This window comes from Schistocerca piceifrons, chromosome 2 (assembly GCF_021461385.2).
Source record: "Schistocerca piceifrons isolate TAMUIC-IGC-003096 chromosome 2, iqSchPice1.1, whole genome shotgun sequence".
Classification (NCBI taxonomy): Eukaryota; Metazoa; Arthropoda; class Insecta; order Orthoptera; family Acrididae; genus Schistocerca; species Schistocerca piceifrons.
This window is the reverse complement of record NC_060139.1, coordinates 1,088,597,711-1,088,620,505: the sequence shown is the minus strand read 5'-3', so window position 1 is coordinate 1,088,620,505 and position 22,795 is coordinate 1,088,597,711. Positions and strand designations below refer to the sequence as shown.

At 41.5% G+C, this 22,795-nt stretch overlaps 1 protein-coding gene across 1 annotated transcript in view; it reads right to left on the bottom strand.

Moving 5' to 3' along the window:
• LOC124776147 (PDF receptor-like) overlaps positions 1 to 22,795 on the bottom strand; it is a 417,916-nt gene that overhangs the window by 52,943 nt on the left and 342,178 nt on the right. The window contains exon 9 of the mRNA XM_047250984.1: positions 4,804 to 4,873. Coding sequence (XP_047106940.1) covers positions 4,804 to 4,873 — 70 coding nt within the window. The remainder of the gene's footprint in view (positions 1 to 4,803; positions 4,874 to 22,795) is intronic.

Below are 22,795 nucleotides of genomic sequence, written 5' to 3'. Positions count from 1 at the left end.
GCTTTCAAATCGCCATCATCAAAATATCAGTGTGCAGTTCCCATTTACCAAGTTCACTCTTGTGGGATCATCCGTTGTCTGTGTGAAAAGTAAGCTCGGCTCTACAGAATGAGAAGCAGATGAAAAAAACAAATGAGCTCTTCTCAACAGTGCAGTGTTGACTGTTACATTGTAGGCAATATTAGTTCATAGAAATTCGTGAAGGATTAAAGTCATGACAGAAGACAATAATAGTTTGTGAATAATGTCATAATAAGAAAATGGATATAAATACTCCATACCTCTCGGTCACAAATATTAAGTCAAAATTGACCAGGTTTCGACGCTACTATGAGCGTCGTCTTCAGAATTAAACTAACTGTTCTAAAACATATTAGGTATATAATACATTAATAAAATTACAGTTTGTACTGACTGGAAAGAGATGCAGTACTTACAAGTCACAGTTTAAAAAATCTAAACCGGAACGGCGACGTCATGAATAGTTGTAAATATGATGGCGAGCCGCTAATGGCTGCTCGTACTTGAGTGAACAAGGGTTGCAACAAGACTGAGGTGCCCACGTTAGAAAGTGTGGGCAAGTAAACATGGTGTTGCTACGAGCGCCATCTAGTAGCCGCAGAAACAACTAGGCTACAGTACATTCAAAATTAGACAATAAAATTGTCATGAAGCTGATTCAGGCATAATGTAAGCACTAATAATAATAATAGGATGAAGTTACATATTTATCTGCTTTAAACAGAGATACATTTTGTAACGTAAAGAAACGTCAGTTCTGACATACAAGAAAACAGCAAAGATGTAACAGGAAAACAACATTTCGGCAAACTGCATGAGGAAATCTGAATCAAAGATCAAGCAATGGCTTTATACATTATAAATTTTTTTTATTTAGCAGCTGCAGCTGTTCGTTGAGAATGAGGCCATTATGACGAGAGAGATGTTAGAAAATCTCCAATTTCTCTAAAACATCTAACCTACGCCCCTTTTTTTCGGTATGCAGAATATTGCTATCGCCTATGGCTTTAGGCACGTGTCCAGTAATTAAGAGATGATCGGCAAAGGATGAATTTAGGGGACTGGTGCCGTTCTTTCTCAAAAGACATTCGTTATATCTGAAGGTGAAAGCACGTCCAGTTTGCCCTATATAATAGGAGGAGCAGGTATCACAGATGATCTTATAAACGCCAGAACTTTCTGTAGGGGAGCGAATGGATTTCAAATTATGAATGAAGTTTCTCTTCAGATTATTATTAGTAGAGAAGGCAACACAGCAGTTGTATTTGTTGCGAAGCATGCGCTGGATCTAATAGGAAATGGGTCCTACGATAGGAATAGAAGGTCCAGTCCCAAAACTTGGATTTCGTTAATAATGGGTGTTTTTCTCGTTTCTGGGAGAAAATATACGGCCTGCAACATACCTTCAAGCTTATCGTTAAATCTCTCTCTCTTTCTCTTTCTCTTTCTCTCTCTCTCTCTCTCTCTCTCTCTCTCTCTCTCTCTTCTCTCCCCTTCTCTCCCTCCCTCTCTTTCTTTTTTTGGACTTGGTGGGCAGGGTGCTCGGCATTCTTCTGCCTGGACTGATAAGGTCCGCCACGAATTCCTCTCCTGCGGCAAACTTTTCGTCTCACAGCAGCACATGTAACCTACATCCTTAATTATTTGCTGGATGTATTCCAACGTCTCTCTTCCCCTATCGTTTTTACCCTTTACAGCTACTCTAGTACTAATGAAGTCATTCCCTAATGTCTTAACAGATGTCTTATGATTCTGTCCTTTCTTCTTGTCAGCGTTTTCCGTATGTTTCTTTCTCCTCCAATTCTGTAGACAACCTTCTCATTTTTATCAGTTGACCATATTTTCAACATCCTTCTACAACAGCACATCTCAAATGCTTCAATTCCCTTTCTTCCGTTTTTTTTTTCACACTCCATGTTTCACTACCACATAATGCTTTGCTCTCAACGTACATTCTCATCGATTTCATCTTCACATTGAGATGTACACTACTGGCCATTAAAAGTGCTACACCATGAAGATGATGTGCTACAGACGCGGAATTTAACCGACAGGAAGAAGATGCTGTGATATGCAATTGATTAGCTTTTCAGAGCATTCACACTAGGTTGGCGCCGGTGGCGACACCTACAACGTGCTCACATGGGGAAAGTTTCCAACCGATTTCTCATACACAAACAGCAGTTGACCGGCGTTGCCTGGTGAAACGTTGCTGTGATGCTTCGTGTAAGGAGGAGAAATGCGTACTTTCACGTGTCTGTCTTTCATAAAGGTCGGATTCTAGCTTATCGCGATTGCGGTTTATCGTATCGAGACATTGCGCCTCGCGTTGGTCGAGATCCAATGACTGTTAGCAGAATATGGAATCGGTGAGTTCAGGAGGGTAATACGGAACGCCGTGCTGGATCCCAACAGCCTCGTATCACTAGCACTCGAGTTGACAGGCATATTATCCGCATGGATCGTGCAGCCACGTCTCGATCCCTGAGTCAACATATTGGGACGTTTGCAAGACAACAACCATCTGCACGAACAGTTCGACGACTTTTGCAGCAGCATGGATTATCAGCTCGAAGACCATGGCTGCGGTTACCCTTGACGCTGCATCACAGACAGGAGCACCTTCGATGGTGTACTCAACGACGGACCTGGGTACACGAATTGCTAAACGTCATTTTTTCGGATCAATCCAGGTTCTGTTTACAGCATCATGAAGGTTGCATCCGTGTTTGGCGACATTGCGGTGAACGCACATTGGAAGCGTGTATTCGTCATCGCCATACTGGCGTATCACCCGGCGTGATGGTATGGGGTGCCATTGACTACACGTCTCGATCACCTCTTGTTCGCATTGGCAGCAGTTTGAACAGTGAACGTTACATTTCAGATGTGTTACGACCAGTGGCTCTACCCTTCATTCGACCTGTGGCTCTACCCTTCATTCGAACCGTGCGAAACCCTACATTTCAGCAGGACAATGCACGACCGCATGTTGCAAGTTCTGCACGGTCCTTTCTGGATACAGAAAATGTTCGACTGCTGCCCTGGCCAGCACATTCTCCAGATCTCTCACCAATTGGAAACGTCTGGTCAATGGTGGCCGAGCAACTGGCTCGTCGCAATACGCCAGTCGCTATTCTTGAAGAAATGTGGTGTCGAGTTGAAGCTGCATGGGCAGCTGTACGTGTACACGCCATCCAAGCTCTATTTGACTCAATGCCCAGGCGTATTAAGGCCGTTATTACGGCTAGAGGTGGTTGTTCCGGGTACTGATTGCGTGAAAATGTAATGACATGTTAGTTCTAGTATAACATATTTGTCCAATGAATACCCGTTTATCATCTGCATTTCTTCTTGGTGTACCAATTATAATGGCCAGTAGTGTTTATTTGAAAGTACGAGACTTCTATTAGCCATGAATGCCATGTTTCGCTCTAATTTGTTGCATTTTATGTCCTCATTGCTTCATCTGTCTCGTGCTATTTTGCTTCCAATAAAACAGAATTTCTTAACTTTGTCTACTTGATGACAATTAGTTTTGAAAATTTTCTCGCTATTCTGATATCTATCACGTCGCATCACTTTGGGCTTAATCGCAATCCATATTCTGCAGTCATTAGAGTGTTCATTCCACTCAACAATACTTTTAATTCTTCTTGACCTTCGCTAGTACCGCAACGTCGTCAACGAATCTTATCGTTGATATCCTTTCACACAGAATTTTGATCCTACTCTTCAAACTCTATTTTAATATCAACATTGCTTCTTCGGTGTATAAACTGACCAATAGGGATTTAAGACTGAATTACTGTCTTACACCATTTTTATACGCGTTCTTTGTTCTTGGTCTTTCATTCTTTTTGGATCTTCTACATATAGCCTACTACCCATCTCTCCCTATAGCTTACTCCTGTTTCCCACAGATTTTCGTACATATTTCACCATTTCACATCGTCGACGCTTTGTCTAGGTCGACCAACCATGCAATATTGTCATTATTTTTCTTAAACCTTTTCGTTCTTCCCCTCCTTATAAGACTCATACGACTGCCGCAGCATTCTGCCCATTGTCTTACATCTCTTTTCTTCCATCTTGCTTCCGCTATCAAAAAGCGCAACATCAGACCTGCCACTCAGCCGTCTTTACTGCTCCGGAAGGTAGACTGACCATCATGTTGTCTAACCGAACATCAATTTTATTTTCGATTCTTCGCAGTATTCTTTTTTTTTCTCAGGATTGTGTGGATAATATTTTTCCAGAAGTCTGATGATATGTCTCCAGTTTCTTAGACGCTACATGTGAGCTTGGATTGTTGTTTGACTGCAACATTAACTAATGAATTTAGAAATTCCATAGCGATGGCATCTGTTCCTACTGCCTATTTTGATAGCATGTCTTCTCATGCTGTTTTAGGCTCTGAGTTTAAAAGTGGACCCCGTATGTCTTTCATACTAAATCCCATTTCTAATTATATCACATGAGTCAGTTCTTCTATCTCCTAGAGTCCTTAATTGTATTCATTCTACTAGACCAGTCTTTCCTCCTTCGTTTAACAGCGGAACTCCTATTGCGCTCTTAGTTTTGACGTCCTTGTCGCGAGAGGGGGAACGTATGTGGTAATTCCACTAGTGGTACAAGTTTACGATTCAGTTCTCCGTCTTAATACTTCCTAATCCGAGTTAGGTAGAAATTTTATGGAAATAGGAATTAGCATTACAGAATATTTTCAATAAACAGATATCCAAGTAAACGACACAGAGGCGGTGATGAAATGCTACTCACCACTATAACACCAAGGCGAGGTCCCTCGAGTATCCAGAAGTATGGCGTCAGGTTGTAGCCCCACCAGCACCTGTCCAACGTAATAAACAGAGAAAGTGTAAGAGTAAATGGTGCTCAATCCGGTACATACAGTGAATTTTTAATCGACTTCCTTTGAGGAATATCTTAACTTATGTATTATGTCGATAAAATTTTTGGAAGGGATCTAAGGTGTCATAAGACATTATTGAATCTATGAGATGATATTACGAATTAATCTTAGTACGTAGGAGCATAAGTCTTTATCAGTTGACCACACAGAAGCAATGCTTCAAAGTGACATACACGGAACTTCCTTATTACATCGATGAAATTTTTGCGTTGAAAGAAAGCAAGGAAGCAGGCGTGCACAAACTGGTGGTCCAATGTTTCTTTTTATTTGGAACGAACACTAGTAAATTTGAATTTAAAAACGTGCGATCGTGCTGTGTTTTTCAAATCTCGAAAATAATATATATACTACTACAAATGTCCAATTTTATTACCAGAAAAGAACGTTAGGCAGCTGACTGCAGAAAGGTACTGGATAAGTAGAAGATAGTCATTGATACATGCACCTCTGATAGACTGGAACAGCGGGAAGACGGAAACTGGATTTACAGTAAATAGAAAATGCCATCAACTGATTAGGTACTAAATGCGTAGCTCTGAACGAAAGGCGAGGTTCTAGAAGAAATGTGGGACTGTTATTAACTTCGTAACCTAGAGTAAATATTACACGTTTGTACTGCGTATTCCTTTTCTCCCCATTTAGTGCCAGTACTTCATTGGTTATCCTATTTATCCACCCAGTGTTCAGCACTACTCTCTAGCAACCTATTTTAAAAGTGTCTATTCATCCCTCGTTTATCGTTCACGTTTCGCTACCGTAAGAGGCTTCGGTGAGGATAAATATCGGACAGTTATAATTAAAATGCAGCTACTCACAGAAGTACAGTGTAATAATCCTGTGGCAGCGAAACTTGGTATATGCCCTAATGCGGAACCAGTTTTTCTGGAAAAAATTAGATCCACCATGTGCTAACCTCGCACTGTACTGCGTCTCGTCGACGTCGCCAATGCTCATATTGCACAAATTGTGTAAGCGCTGATTAATAAGAACATCAGCATGTTGCCTTTCTGACTTGTTTGGTCTTTTCTGTCCAAGTTCAAAAGTGGCTCTGACCACTATGGGACTCAACTGCTGTTGTCATCAGTCCCCTAGAACTTAGAACTACTTAAACCTAACTAACATCCATGCCCGAGGCAGGATTCGAACGTGCGACCGTAGCAGTCACACGGTTCCGGACTGCGCGCCTAGAACCGCGAGACCACCGCGGCCGGCTGCCCAAGTTCCATCCCTAATCTGTTACATGCGAAAATATTTCTATACGTCTTTCCCGCATTCACAGCGCCAGATTTGCACCTGGAGGTCAAAATTGGAATTACTTTTGTACATCGTAAATCGGTTCCGCATTAACACATTTGCCAAGTTCCGCTGCCACACCATAATTAAAGCGCACAATGGGCTTCTGTGAGTAGCTGCTCTTAAATTACGACCAACCACCACCCTTTTATAAAAGACTTTCTAATACATAAATTAACTTTCAATTACACCTAATTTCTCGTTTTCAAAAACTCTTTTCTTGGGGTTGACTGTCTTATATGCTTTTTAATTCGGGCAACGTCAGTTTCTTCTTACCCAAATAGGAAATATTATCTATCTCTAATCCTAATCTAATTCTCTCAGCACCGCCCGATTTAATTCGATCCCATTCAATGGCCGTAACTGACCTTTTTCTTTTGTAGATGTTCATTTGAAAATCCTGTTTAGAGACCTTTTTAGTTTTGTTAATATCCATTTGAAAACGTCTTTTCAACAAACCATCCATTCCGACCAACAGATTTAGCAAGTCCACTGTATACGCGACAGAATTACGATCTATTTGCCTAATATTAATGTTTTTATTTCTTCTGCTGATTTAGCTTAACCAGAGCGATACCGAAGACGACGAGCGGTCAACGAACAAAGAATGTTACGTTAGAAGAAAGAATTTTACGATCTAACGACCCGATGACAAACTCTTATTGGGGAATCATGTGGAATAAATATGATCGTTTCCTTTCCATAGGATCGCCATTGGCCTTAAGTGATTTAAAGAAGCCAAAGGAAACCCAAATGTTCAAGCCTGGAAGGAGATTTAACCTCCTTCCGTCCTTCCACATAAGCTTCGAATGCCTTAACCATTGGATCATTTCATTTGATATGAAACAGAAGAAAGAAAAAAAAAACGAATAATCTGGAATCTTTACATATTATGAAAGAGGTAAAATTGTGGATAACAGAATTGGACAGAGGTGGTGCTACTACCGAAGGATAACGCAGCCCCTTGCTTACGTATATGCAGACTGCGCTGCAAACACCTAACAACGTGTCACTGGGCGAGCAAGTTTGCGGCGAGCCCAGCGTAAGTTAGGCAGTGCTCCGGAATGTCTAATGAGTTCGCAGACGGCTTAGTTAGGGCGGGAGGCGTGAGGCTGGAGGTATTGACAGCTGCCGCCCAATGGCGTGAGCTAAAGTCTCTTGTGCCGCGCCCTAACCCTTGCAGAAGTAAAAGTCACGATCCGGGTGATGTATTGCAGTGGCTAATTTCTGGATAAAAAAAAATTGCCTTCGTTTCCATTAAACTCAGCCACCTTTACTAAGAGATTCGAGTTCCTCATAACTACGAGGGGCGTTTATAAACAATATGTACCATTTTAAAAATAAAATGAGAAACGAACCGAATATCACAAGAGATAGAAAGAGAAAGAACATACTTTTCAGCATAATTTACACCTACATGAAGGCACTAACCGCATCGTGTGTCTAGTACCAATTATGATCTTAATGTACGAATATGTAATGGTCTCTTTATTACGGAAGAGTTGGATACAACAGTGTACGGGGCTCAACCTGACATTCGAGGTTTGTGTAATTAATGGGGATCTTAGTGTGATAACAGCAAACACTCGCCACTTCGGGGAGCTGTTGGTAATCGTGATCAGCGGATTCCTGTTCCTTTTCCTTCTCGCCCCCCCCCCCCTTTTTTGTGGATACTTTTTCCGATGTTTGCGCTTCTTGGAACAGTGTTTTGAAGAGAAAAATTATCTGAAATGAAAAGGCAAGTAATTTGAATAAGCAGATTTTTCAGTGCATTTTACCGTTCTATGATGAACATAACGTGAATGATAACGTTCCAGCTCCGTACGCTGTGTGGGAAAAACTCGGGCGCACCAAGTGGAATAAAAATGGCCACATTTAAAAAAATAACAAGAGAGAACCACATGGCAAAGCGCCACCAGAGCAAGAGTAGCAGAGACATTCAAGAAGACGTCCCTCAAGACATTGTGCTCCAAGACAAAATTTCTCTATCAATAACAACCGAAAAATATCCAGAGCTGCAAAATGATATTCTAACCTCTGAAATGACATCAAAGAAATTGATTATGGTTGCGGGAACTTCTGGTAGGTCATCGTCGTTCCTTATGTCACCAAAGCTTCTAATGGTTCCACCAAAGAAAGACCAAGTTGATGAAGGATAAAACAGCAATATTGACCTACTCCCCATAGAAAAATTATTTGCAAAGTGAAGAAAGAGCAGGAAAAAGAAACAAAAAAGGAAAACTGAAAACGAAACCATTTTATGGCGAAAAACCAAAAGGCCCTAGCAGCAAATAAGGCAAAGAAACAGAATACGGCATTTGTAATATCAAGATCTGCTCAAAAAATCGGAAAAGCAAGTTTTATCGACTTCATTTGGCGAAGTACACACAGATGAAGCTTGCATACCATTGAAACTTCCTGGCAGATTAAGACTGTGTGCCCGACCGAGACTCGAACTCGGGACCTTTGCCTTTCGCGGGCAAGTGCAAATCTCATTCTGGAAACATCCCCCAGGCTGTGGCTAAGCCATGTCTCCGCAGTATCAATTCTTTCAGGAATGCTGGATCTGCAAGGTTCGCAGGAGACCTTCTGTAAAGTCTGGAAGGTAGGAGACGAGATACTGGCAGAAGTAAAGCTGTGAGGACCGGGCGTGAGTCGTGCTTCGGTAGCTCAGATGGTAGAGCACTTGCCCGCGATAGGGAAAGGTCCCGAGTTCGAGTCTCGGTCGGATGCATAGCATGCATTATCGAGTGGTGGTTGGGTCCAACATCTACAATGATCAACCAAAACACTATGAACATCTACCTAACAGTCGGTATCTCCACCATTGGCACGGGTAACAACGGGGCCGAGTCGTGGCATAGAAGCAGTGAGGCCTTGGTAGGCTGCTGGAGGGAGTTGGCACCACATCTGCACACACGAGTCACCTAATTTCCGTAAATTCCGATCAATGGAGCGATGAGCTCCGACGCCAAGTTCAATCATGTCCCAGATGTGTTCGATCGGGTTCAGATCTGGCGAGTTGGTGAGCGGAGTGGTTGAAGGGGGAGGGGGGGGGGGGGCAGCACATCAACTGGAACTTGCCATTGCGCTGGGCCTTGTGACATGGGACACTGATGAAACATAATCGGGAAACATAATCGTCATGAAGGAGTGTACACAGTCTGTAACCAGTGCACGACATTCCTTGGCAGCCATGGTGCCTTACACGATGTCCACGGGATCCATGGATGCTCACGTGAATGTTCCCCAGAGCGTAATGGAGCCGCCGCCAGCTTGTCACCGTCCCACAGTACAGGTGTCAAGGACTTGTTCCCCTGAAAGGTGACGGATTCGCGCCTTTCCACCGGCATGACGAAGAAGGCACTGGAATTCATCACACCATGCGACACTCCGCCACAGTCCAGTGCCAATGGTCACTTTCCCAATCTTTGTCGTAGTTGCTGATGTGGTGTTAACATTGATACATACACAGGCCGTTGGCTGTGGAAGGTTATCATTAGCAATTTTCGGTGCACTGTGTGTTCAGACACACTTGTACTCCGCCTAGCATTAAAGTCTGAGGTTAGTTCCGCCACAGTGCTGCGTTTCTTAGTTTTCAAGACTGCCAAACATACGTCGTCAGACATCTGTAACAAAGGGTGGTCGCCTAATCCCACGACATCTCTGCGTTGTTTTACCTTTTTTTCCGTCACGTGTTGAAGGCACTCACCACAGCACTCCTCGAGCACCCGAAGAGTCGTGCAGTGTCAGAAACGCTCCTGCCGAGCCTGTGGACGGTCACAATCATCACTCGGTCAAACTCAGGTAGATCTGGTGCCTTCCCCGTTCTACGCACGGACAGCAAGCTCACTGATACTACATGCACCGTGCACCGTGCATCTATCTGACTAGCAGTCATTCCTCGACACATGACGATGCTGTCGCCTGGTCTGTTTTATATCGACAGTAGGTCGGTGGTCATAATGCTCTGGCTGATCAGTGTATTTTGTGATGTTTGGGCTCATGAACAATGTTTCAAAGCAGAAGCAGAAGACAACCACTTCGCCTGCAGCTTTTTTATAGCTTTTTTTGTTTATTTCTGTGCACCAAGTATTGAGAACTTTGTCTCTATTAGTGGAATATTGCGAAAATTTCTACTTCTTGCCGAAAACCTCTTTTGTTACTTAACATATATTTGTGGTATCGCTTGGTACTATTTTTAAGCGTTTCAATATGTTTTCACATATTTTTACAGCAGAATAAAGTTGTCTTTACAAGTTTTCCCCATTTACTTAAATGTGTACCCTATTTTAATCGAAGGCTGGGATAAGACCCAGTATACTGCTTCTAACGAGGTTAGTATCTTTTATGCTGAGATGTTTTATTTTAAGCTGTAACCTGACTAGTTTCACATCGTTGAGTATATAACAGACCAGAACTACCTTAATTGCCAACTTAGTAATCGCTGGAAATCATTTCTGTGAATTTATGACAAAGCACGCCGTTTTGACCACGTTTCCCCTACTTCATCTTTGATATAATGGATATAATCCTTGTTGACGAAGTTATTAAACCGCAAATTTTTGTCAGTGAAAACTGTATCTTCTCTCGACGAGTTGGTGAACAGTACATGGTTTTGGCTGCTCTAATAACTGTATATTTTTTCTTGATTGGTGGTTGGACTACTGCGATTACGATTTGTAGCCACCGCACCGTGATGAATAATTACTAACAAACTAACAGATAAGATACATTAACCAGTCGCCACTTATTTACACCACGTCTGTTGATGATCCGTTTTCCGTTTAAGTGCTTTATCGCAGACATTTCGTGATAGCGTCCAGTATCACAGATGGCCTATGCTGCTGCGAGAGAGGTGTACAGTAGATATCATCGCAAGCCATCGAAACTAAGCAAGTTATTTATTTAAGCTAAAACAATTGAAATAAGACGCCAACTTCAGAAATCAATTCTCAAATAAATCTGTCACCTGATTCCTTAACGAGCACTGTACTGAGGTTTTCATATCGACATCTTTTTGGCAGATGGGCAAGACGCTTTCTGTAACTGCAAGAACAAACGATAGTCACAACGCACTGCGTCAGGGCTATGAGCAGGGTGATAAAATTGTGCCGCTCGTACGATACTATCAGATCTTCAGTGTGAAGAGGCGCATGGGGTCGGGCATTGTCATGCTGAAAAACGAAGTCTCTAATGGGCATGCGACGCATTTTGTTTTGGAATGCTCGTACAGTTCATCTCACAATAAATGTCTGCACAGTCCTTGCTACCCACACCATAGACAAATAAAATACCTAACCTGTTCCAAAATACAATGCAAATGCTTTTCCAGATTAGAACTGTTTGCTGGATTTCAGTTTCTTGGAGGATGGAGAATGCCTCCATTCCAAGAACTGTGTAATACGAACAACCCATGTTTCGTCAGCCATTGACATTTTTGCAAAAAAAGTTCAGTTCGGCACATGGTCTCTGGAGGAAAGTCATTCCACTGGCTGAAATTACATTAAAGAAACTAATAATAGTGTGTATTCCAGAAAATTTGTAGTAGGAATTAAAGTTCAGTGAGAATAAACAACAACCTTGAGGTTTAATGATGACATTGTAATTCTGTCAGAGGCAGGAAAGGACATGGAAATGCAACTGAACGGAATGGACAGTGTCTTGAAAGGAGGATATCCGATGAAAATCAACAAAAGCTAAATAAGGATAATGGAATGTGGTCGAATGAAATCAGGTGGTGCTGAGGGAATTAGATTAGCTAATGAGAAACCCCCACCCCCCATGAACCATGGACCTTGCCGTTGGTGGGGAGGCTTGCGTGCCTCAGCGGTACAGATAGCCGTACCGTATGTGCAACCACAACGGAAGGGTATCTGTTGAGAGGCCAGACAAACGTATTGTTCCTGAAGAGGGGCAGCAGCCTTTTCAGTAGTTGCAGAGGCAACAGTCTAGATGATTGACTGATCTGGCCTTGTAACACTAATCAAAACGGCCCTGCTGTGCTGGTACTGCGAACGGCTGAAAACAAGGGGAAACTACAGCCGTAATTTTTCTCGAGGGCATGCAGCTTTACTGTATGATTACATGATGATGGCGTCCTCTTGGGTACAATATTCCGGAAGTAAAATAGTCCCCCATTCGGTTCTCCGAGTGGGGACTACTCAGGAGGACGTCGTTATCACGAGAAAGATAACTGGCATTCTACGGATCGGAGCATGGAATGTCAGATCCCTTAATCGAGTAGGTAGGTTAGAAAATTTAAAAAGGGAAATGGATAGGTTAAAGTTAGATATTGTAGGAATTAGTTAAGTTCGGTGGCGGGAGGATCAAGACTTTTGGTCAGGCGAATACAGGGTTATAAATACAAAATCAAATAGGCGTAATGCAGGAGTCGGTTTAATAATGAATAAAAAAAGTAGGAGTGCGGGTAAGCTACTACAAACAGCATAGTGAACGCATTATTGTGGCTAAGATGGACACGAAGCCCACGCCTACTGCAGTAGTACAAGTTTAAATGCCAACTACCTCTGCAGATGACGAAGAAATTGAAGAAATGTATGATGAAATAAAAGAAATTATTCAGATAGTGAAGGGAGACGAAAATTTAGTAGTCATGGGTGACTGGAATTCGGTAATAGGAAAAGGGAGAGAAGGAAACGTAGTAGGTGAATATGGACTGGGGCTAAGAAATGAAAGAGGAAACCGCCTGGTAGTATTTTGTACAGAGCACAACTCAATCATAGCTAAAACTTGGTTCAAGAATCATAAGAGAAGGTTGTATACATGGAATATGCCTGGAGATACTGACAGGTTTCAGATAGACTATATAATGGTAATACAGAGATTTAGGAACCAGGTTTTAAATTGTAAGACATTTCCAGGGTCAGATGTGGACTCTGACCACAATCTATTGGTTATGAACTGTAGATTAAAACTGAAGAAACTGCAAAAAGGTGGGAATTTAAGGAGATGGGAACTGGACAAACTAAAAGAACCAGAGGTTGTACGGAGTTTCAGGGAGAGCATACGGGAACGATTGACAGGGATGGGGGAAAGAAATACAGTAGAAGAAGAAGGAGTAGCTTTCAGAGATGAAGTAGTGAAGGGAGCAGAGGATCAAGTAGGTAAAAAGACGAGAGCTAGTAGAAATCCTTGGGTAACAGAAGAAATATTGAATTTAATTGATGCAAGGAGAAAATATAAAAAAAGCAGTAAATGAAGCAGGCAAAAAGGAATACAAACGTCTCAAAAATGAGATCGACAGGAAGTGCAAAATGGCTAAGCAGGGATGACTAGAGAACAAGTGTAAGTGTGTAGAAGCTTATCTCACTAGGGGTAAGGTAGATACTGCCTACAGGAAAATTAAAGAGACCTTTGGAGAAAAGAGAACCATTTGTGTGAATATCAAGAGCTCAGATGGAAAACCAGTTCCAAGCAAAGAAGGGAAAGCAGAAAGGTGGAAGGAGTATATAGAGGGTCCATACAAGGGCGATGTACTTGAGGACAATATTATGGAAATGGAAGAGGATGTAGATGAAGATGAAATGGGAGATCCGATACTGCGTGAAGAGTTTGACAGAGCACTGAAAGACCTGAGTCGAAACAAGACCTTAGGAGTAGACAACATTCCATTAGAACTACTGACGGCCTTGGGAGAGCCAGTCCAGACACTACTCTACCATCTGGTGAGCAAGACGTATGAGACACGCAAATTACTCTCAGACTTCAAGAAGAATATAATAATTCCAATCCCACAGAAAGCAGGTGCTGACAGATGTGAAAATTACCGAACAATCAGTTTAACAAGTCACGGATGCAAAGTACTAACGCGAATTCTTTACAGACGAATGGAAAAACTGGTAGTAGCCGACCTCCGGGAAGGTCAGTTTGGATTTCGTAGAAATGTTGGAACACTTGAGGCAGTACTGACCCTACGACTTATCTTAGAAGAACGATTAAGGAAAGACCAACCTACGTTTCTAGCATTTGTAGTTATAGAGAAAGCTTTTGACAATGTTGACTGGAATACTCTCTTTCAAATTCTAAAGGTGGCAGGGGTGAAATACAGGGAGCGAAAGGCTATTTACAATTTGTACAGAAAGCAGATGGCAGTAATGAGTCGATGGACATGAAAGGGAAGCAGTGTTGAGAAGGGAGTGAGAAAGGGTTGTAGCCTCTCCCCGATGTTATTCAGTCTGTATATTGAGCAAGCAGTGAAGGAAACAAAAGAAAAACTCGTAGGTATTAAAATCCATGGAGAAGAAATAAAAATTTTGAGGTTCGCCGATGACATTGTAATTCTGTCAGCGACAGCAAAGGACTTGGAAGAGCAGTTGAATGGAATGGATAGTGTCTTGAAAGGAGGGTATACGATGAACATCAACAAAAGGAAAACAAGGATAATGGAATGTAGTCGAATTAAGTCGGGTGATGCTAAGGGAATTAGATTAGGAAATGAGACACTTCAAGTAGTAAAGGAGTTTTGCTATTTGGGGAGCAAAATAACTGATGATGGTCGAAGTAGAGAAGATATAAAATGTAGATTGCCAATGGCAAGGAAAGTGGTTGTGAAGAAGAGAAATTTGTCAACATCGAGTACAGATTTAAGTGTCAGGAAGTTGTTTCTGAAAGTATTTGTATGGAGTGTAGCCATGTATGGAAGTGAAACATGGACGATAAATAGTTTGGACAAGAAGAGAACAGAAGCTTTCGAAATGTGGTGCTACAGAAGAATGCTGAAGATTAGATAGGTAGATCATATAACTAATGAGGAGGTATTAAATACAATTTGGGAGAAGAGGAGTTTGTGGCACAACTTGACTAGAAGAAGGGATCGGTTGGTAGGACACGCTCTGAGGCATCAAGGGATCACCAATTTAGTATTGGAGGGCAGCGTTGAGGATAAAAATCGTAGAGGGAGACCAAGAGATGAATACACTAAACAGATGCAGAAGGATGTAGGTTGCAGTAGGTACTGGGAGATGAAGAAGCTTGCTCAGGGTAGAGTAGCATGGAAAGCCGCATCAAACCAGTCTCAGGACTGAAGACTACAACAACAATAATGAGACACTTAAAGTAGTAAATGATTTTTGCTATTTGTGGAGCAAAATAACTGATGATGGTCGAAATAAAGAGGATATAAAATGTAGACTGGCTATGGCAAGGATAGCGTTTCTGAAGAAGAAGAGTTTGTTATCATCGAGTATAGATGTAAGTGTCAGGATGTCTTTTCTAAAAGTATTTGTATGGAGTTTAGCCACGTATGGAAGTGAAACATGGACGATAAATAGTTTAGACGGGAAGAGAACAGAAGCTTTCGAAATGTGGTGCTACAGAAGAATGCCGAAGATTAGATGGGTAGATCACATAACTAATTAGGAGGTATTAAATACAATTTGGGAGAAGAGGAGTTTGTGGCACAACTTGACTAGAAGAAGGGATCGGTTGGTAGGACACGCTCTGAGGCATCAAGGGATCACCAATTTAGTACTGGATGGACGCGTGGAGGTTAAAAACCGTTGAGGGAGACCAAGATGAATACAGTAAGCAGATTCAGAATGATTTAAGTTGCAGTAGTTACTCGGATATGAGGAAACTTGCACAGCATGGAGTAGCATGGAGAGCGACATCAAAGCAGTCTCTGGACTGAAGACTACAACAGCAACAACGACATTCCAGACTCGGGGGCATTTTCCATCGGATCAGGCATTTTACTCTAGGTTAGAAAACTTTTGTAAAAATTACTTTTGCAGTAAGATACAAAACAGGACGTTTCGGAATTTGTTTGGTAGGGAGTATACCCCACTACAGATGTAATGATTGGTATTAATTAAAGCGTAACGTATAAATTATGACTTCCTTTGAATAAATTTGGAGTAGTTCTCTTCACGGTGGTTTAGTAACAATGTAATGTTTTCCTCCCTCTAGTGTTCTAGGGTTAAGCTCGCGCACGTAAACATTGACGCTAGCGGAAACTGCCGTAATGGCGTCTGTGGAAGGCCACCATTAGATGATACTTCACATGCATCTGCAAAGCTCCAGTGCCTATATTTCGAAATGGGTCTTTCTTTAGAAACAATCCTCATATTTAACTGGCACTCTCATTATTCATATTGATGTGACTTGTATGTACTAACTTCAAGCTCAGTTATTAAAGGAGGTTGCAACAAACATCTGTACCAATAGACAGGTGGTTACCAGCACATATCGTCTCTTTGGTAAATGACGAATGAACCGTTTGGTTTGAATTTTATATGTAAATTATAAACCATCTCCCGAGAGTGGGCTTGTCACCGAGCCTGTCAGAAATGATGGTTGGTGGAACACTGCTGGAACTAGTTCTAATAATGGTCAAGTAACATTGGAAAACTATTCTATAGAGTTGTTTGCATCAGCGTAGCGACTGTGTGGACGTGCTCCTTGTAACGGAAAGATACTGATATAAAAAATCAAATAAAAGGTAAATTTATCCTACGAAATATATATTATGCAGATGCTGCCACGATCTACATCGTTATAAAATAAGAGAACAGCACGCAGCTTTCAATTCTAGAAAATGTAAAAGTTTCAAGAACGTCATTGATGGTCCGGAATATGCACATCCCAAAATTTTACTTTTTCTCTATAATTTGTGTACAGGGTTTCTCGTAACATTTTAGTTTTTCTCAGTAATTACCTCAGTCATTCCATTTGTTTGCTGGAACATTCACGGTAGGCGGTCTTGCCTTTATCTCTCGTAACTTTTAGGCTATCTTTGCACCAAGTTCTTTTTCATTTCGCATCTTAATTATGAGCAGTAGAGTTATGTTTTCATCAAAATGAAATGAATATTTTTATTTCTCGCGAAATGAAACATTATTCTTGTACATATTATGAAATGTTTGTTCTCAGAAAGAGAATTTTTCTCTTTTAAAAAATTTTACATTCTTAGACAGAATCTTTGTGACTCAGAAGGCTACACGAGAATGTAGCTCCTATTCTGGAAATGGAAGTAAGTTAAGAAACCCGCCCGGATAGCCGCTTCCGAGACGGCGAGGTGCGAATCCGTTAGGCGGATTTACGACGAGGGTCCGAGTGCCGTACGGACTAGATGTAGGTTTTAGGCGGTTTCCCAGATCCCAACGGCTGAATACTGGGCTCTTACACGAGTCATTACGAGATTCGCAATAATTTATCAACCATTTTTTAAACATTCATAAGAATAACACTAAACGCAGACAGTTGAGGTAACACATTCCGTCCTCGTGGGTAATGAGGACGCGACATGAAGGGCATCCGGCTGCCTCTTAAACTAACCATGCCAAACGTGTCAACAAACATGGTGACCTAGCGCCGAAGCTGCACAAAGGCACGAGAAGGGGAAAGGGAATACTAAGAAGAGGGAGTCAGTTAAAAAGGTCTTTCTCTCTTAGGAAAAAAAACCCTCCCGTTTCAGAATCATTCTTACCATCAATTGGGAATGAGCTGAAACAACCAAATCGCAAGAGTTCTACATTACCCAGCAATAGTGCTGTTCTTAATTTTAAGCATATACTAGGGGACACGTCATTGAGTGTTTTATAAATATATTTAGCAAATTAATTTGCGTACCTGTATAGCACTGAGGTGATGAAAGCCGTGGCACACCTCCTAATACGGCCTGAGACCTCCTTTTGCCGGGTATAGTGCAGCGGTTCGGCGTGGCATGGACTCATCAAGTCGCTGGAAATCTGCTGCAGAAATATTGAGCCACGCTGCCTATGTAGGCATACATAATTACGAAAGTCTTCCCGGTGCAGGATTTTGTGCACTATCTAACCTCTCGATTATCTACCATAAATGATGGAGTTTATTACGGGTGATCTTGGTGGTCTCATCATTCGCTCGAATTGTCCAGAACGTTCTTCAAACGAGTTGCGAATAACTGTCGTCCTGTGAAATGGCGCCATGTCATTCATAAAAATTCCACAGTTGTTGGGGACATGATGTCCTTGAATTGCTGCAAATTGTCTCCAAATAACAAAAAAAAAAAATGCCATTGCCCGTCAATGAACGGTTCAGTTGGACCAGAAGACAGACTCCACACTCCACCACCTGGCGCAGTGCCTTGCTGACCACGGAGTTCCATGGGTTTGTGGGGTCTGTGCCACACTCTAAACCTATCATCAGGTCTTATCAACTGAAATCAGGACTCATCTAACCTGGCCACGGTTTTCCAGTTGTCTAGGGTCCAACCGATATACTCTCTTATGAAATTTGTTATTAACAACCAAACCCAATTCAAAAGTAATAGCAGTGTGCATAACTACTAGGAGAAAGGATGATCTTCACTATTCAAGATTAAATCTAACTTTGGCGCAGAAAGGGGTGAATTATACTGGCACTAAAGTCTTTGGTCACTTACCAAATAGTATCAAAAGTCTGACAGACAACCAACAAGTATTTAAGAAGAAATGAAAAGAATTTCTGAATGACAACTCCTTCTACTCCATAGAGGAATTTTTAGATATAAATTAAGAAAAAAAAAAGAAAAAAATATTTAAAAAATAAAAATAAAAAATAAATAAAAACAAAAAACACAAAAAAATAAAGTTGTTACATTAACTTAAGTATGTTGTTAAATTAACCTAATTATGTCATGTATTAGAAAATTCGACTCGTTCCACATCATTACAAAATATCGTATTCATGATCCATGGAACTAGTATTAATCTAATCTAATCTAATATAATCTAATCTAATCTATGGCCACGAGCCCAGAAGAGGTGCTGCAGGTGGTGTCGTGCTGTTAGCAAGGGAACACGTGTCAGCAAATGTGTAAATGTGTGTGAATTCCTGAGGGACCAAACTGCTGAAGTCATCTGTCCGTAGACTTACACACTACTTTAACTAACTTATGGTAATAACAAGACTTACACCCACTTCCGAGGGAGGACCTTGAACCTCCGGCGGGAGGGGCTGCGCAATCCGTGACATGGCGCCTCAAAACGCGCGATCACTCCGCGCGGCCGAATACGCGTCAGGCTTCTGTTGTCATAGCCCATTAATGCTAAATTACACCTCACCGTTGTAATGGATACATTCGAACTACGTTCCACATTAATTTCTGCGGTTGTTTCAAGCTGTGTTGCTTGTCTTTTAGCACTGACAACTCTACACAAACGCAGTTGCTCTCGGTCGTTACGTGAAGGCCGTCAGACCCTGCTTTGTGTGTGGTGTGAGGTACTGCCTGACATTTGATACTCTTGACACTTTGGGTCTCCGAATATTGAATCCCCTAACGATTTGCGAAAGGGAGTGTCTTATGCGTCTATCTCCAGCTACCATTTCGCGTTAGAAGTCTGTTAACGGTACTTCCCGCCGTGCGGCCATAATCACGCCGGAAAACTTTTCACATGAATCACGTGACGACAAAAGACAGCTTCCGCCAACGTACTGCCCTCTTTACCTTGCATAAGTGATACTACCGCCACTGTGTATTTGCGTATCGCTATACAATAAGTTCAGTAACCGCAATGTATTTACTTTAGCGACAACAATTGCTTAACAGACTTAACGATTTGGTGAAGCGGCAGATGTGGATGATCCTGTGCTGGTACACGCAGATACAAGACACAGCACTCTAAAATTTTCCTACCGTTACTTAATATCTTACCAGTTTCGCAACATTGAAATCTTCAGAACATATCCAAGAAAAGTGTTCGCTGAATCCTTCCCATGATATTACATATCTTCGTTCTTTTCTTTATTGCATTCTCTGTTTTCTTTTAAATAATAATAGCGTACTTCGATGACTTTAACTTACTTTCTTATGAATATCTCCAGGTTTCACTGTAACATTCCTGCGTAAATATTCATATTAATTCTGAGTATGTAAAGTAACGAATGTGACTGTTACAACCAGTCCACAGAAACAAACCAAAAGCAACATTTTTATGAACGCTTCATTCAATAATCCTGAAATGTGAAATAAACTGAACATGATAGGTTAAGACAAGTGAAAAGTCCAGCAAAGTCTACAGAATAAATAAAGACAGTAAAGCCTCTACAACCAACAAGTGACAGCTAAGATGGGAACAACGGAGATATCACGCAGGGGACGTTACAGCCAACTTCGACAGAACTATGAACGTCTCAAAACAGATACTAGAGGGCAGGTCTGGTCCCGAACGTGGCACACGTCAAAGGTCTCAACAGAGATAGAGGCAAACGCCACCCACTAGTCGAGAATGAAAAATTAATCCAATAGTACAGATTATGAAGACTAACAATGTGAATGTCTATGCTACTGGCTATAACCATGTCAAAACACAACTCTCGAAAAGTGAGGCAGCAAAGGAAAAGTTAGAAAAGGAAAAAGTATTTAAAGAAAAATATTTGAGTTGTGTATATTTCCACTTATTGTGATCAAACAATGCATAATCACGGATGCTGAAATCTCATTAGGAGACGAGGACATATTGATAGTTACTGGATATTGCATTATAAAGACAGGGAACTTTTCGAATGGAGTTTAGCAAACTGGAATTTAAATGTTCTGCCAACATAAAACTTGTCTGTTAGCCTTCGACACACCAACGTTACCAGCATTTATGTATATTGTTAAAATGGGCTGTTCTGCGGAATAGTTTATAGCTACTGTGATAAGTGTTTCAAACGCCAATGCTACAGCCGCATAAGCAACAATGTAGCGGATAGATAAGAGGCCAAAGATGCCTTGGATGACACACATAACAGACGTGCCAGTGTCCGTCCTCTGTACGTATTTACTACCAATAAAATAATGTATTCACCGACAGAATATGCCGTATCAGTACCAGAAGGAAATTGTTACAAGAAATGTTTTAATTGCCTTTAGTCTGAAGAATGGTTTGATCCAGCTCTCCATGGTACTATATCTTGTGCGAGCCTCTTCATCTGCCGGCCAGTGTGCCCGAGCGGTTGTAGGCTCTTCAGTCAGGAACCACGCGACTGCTACGGTCGCAGGTTCGAATCCTGCCTCTGGCATGGATGAGTGTGATGTCGTTAGGTTAGTTAGGTTTAAGTAGTTCTAAGTTCTAGGGGACTGATGACCTCAGATGTTAAGTCCCATAGGGCTCAGAGCCATTTGAGCCTCTTCATCTCCGAGTAACTACTGCAACCTGTATTCTTCTGAATGTGTTGACCATATACCTCTATTGATCTCCCTCTACGATTTTTACACTCCACGGTTCCCTCCAATACCAACCTGGTACTCCCTTGATGCCTAACAACGTGTCCTAAAAAACCGATCTCTTCTCCTAGGTAAGTTGTGCCACAAATTCCTCTTCTCCCCAATTCTATTCGGTACCTCCTCATTAGTTATGTGATCTACCCGTCTAATTCTCAGCATTCGTCTGTAGCACCACATTTCCAAAGCTTCTATTCTCTTCGTGTCTAAACTGTTTATCGTCCATGTATCACTTCCTTACATGGCTACACTCCAGGAAAATATTTTCAGGAGACTTCCTAACTCTTAAATCTAATTTCGGTGTTAACAAATTTCTCTTTTCCGGAATTGCTTTCTTGCCACTGCCAGTCTACATTTTATATCCTTTCTGATTTGGTCATCATCACTTATTTTGCTACCCACAGAGCAAAATTCATCTACTACTTTAAGTTTCTCGTTGCTTAAGCTAATGCCCTCGGAGTCGCCAGATTTAATTCGACTACGTTTCATTAACTTGTTTTTTTCTTGTTGATGTTCCTCTTATATCCTCCTTTCAAGATCATTTCCATTCCGTTCAACTGCTCTTGAGAGCCCTTTGCTATCTCTGACAGAATTAGAGTGTCAACGGCAAACCACTAACTTTTTATTTCTTTTCCCTGAACTTTAATTCCTACTCCAAATCTCTCTATGTTTTCTTTTACTTCTCAATCACCGTACAGATATAATAACATCGGGGATAGGCCAAAGCCCTTTGTAACCCTCTTCTCAACCACTGTTCCCTTTCATGCCCCTCTCCTATTTTTATTACCGTCTCGTGTCTTCGTTTCTGTACAGGCCGTAAACAGCCTTTTGCTTCCTGTATTTCACTTGTTGCACCTTCAGAATTTGAAAAAGAGTATTCCAGTCAACACTTGTTCAAATAGTTCTGAGCACTATGGGACTTCACATCTGAGGTCATCAGTCCCCTAGAACTTAGAACTACTTAAACCTAACTAACCTAACGACATCACACACATCCATGCCCGAGGCACGATTCGAACCTGCGGTCGCGCGGTTCCACACTGTAGCGCCCAGTCAACATTGCCAAAAGCTATAAACGTAGGTTTGCCTTTCCTCAACCTATCTTCTAAGATAAGTCATATGGTCAGTATTGCGTCACGTGTTCCTACCATTCTACGGAATCCAAACTGATTATCCCCGAGGTCGACTCCCATCAGTTTTCCATTCTTCTCTATAGAATTCGTGTTAATGTTTTGCAACCATGACTTATTAAACAGATAGTTTGGTAATTTTCGCACCTGTCGCAAGCGCTTTCTTTGGAACTGGAATATTACATTTTTCTTGAAGTATGAGGCTATTTCGCCGTCTCATATATCTTG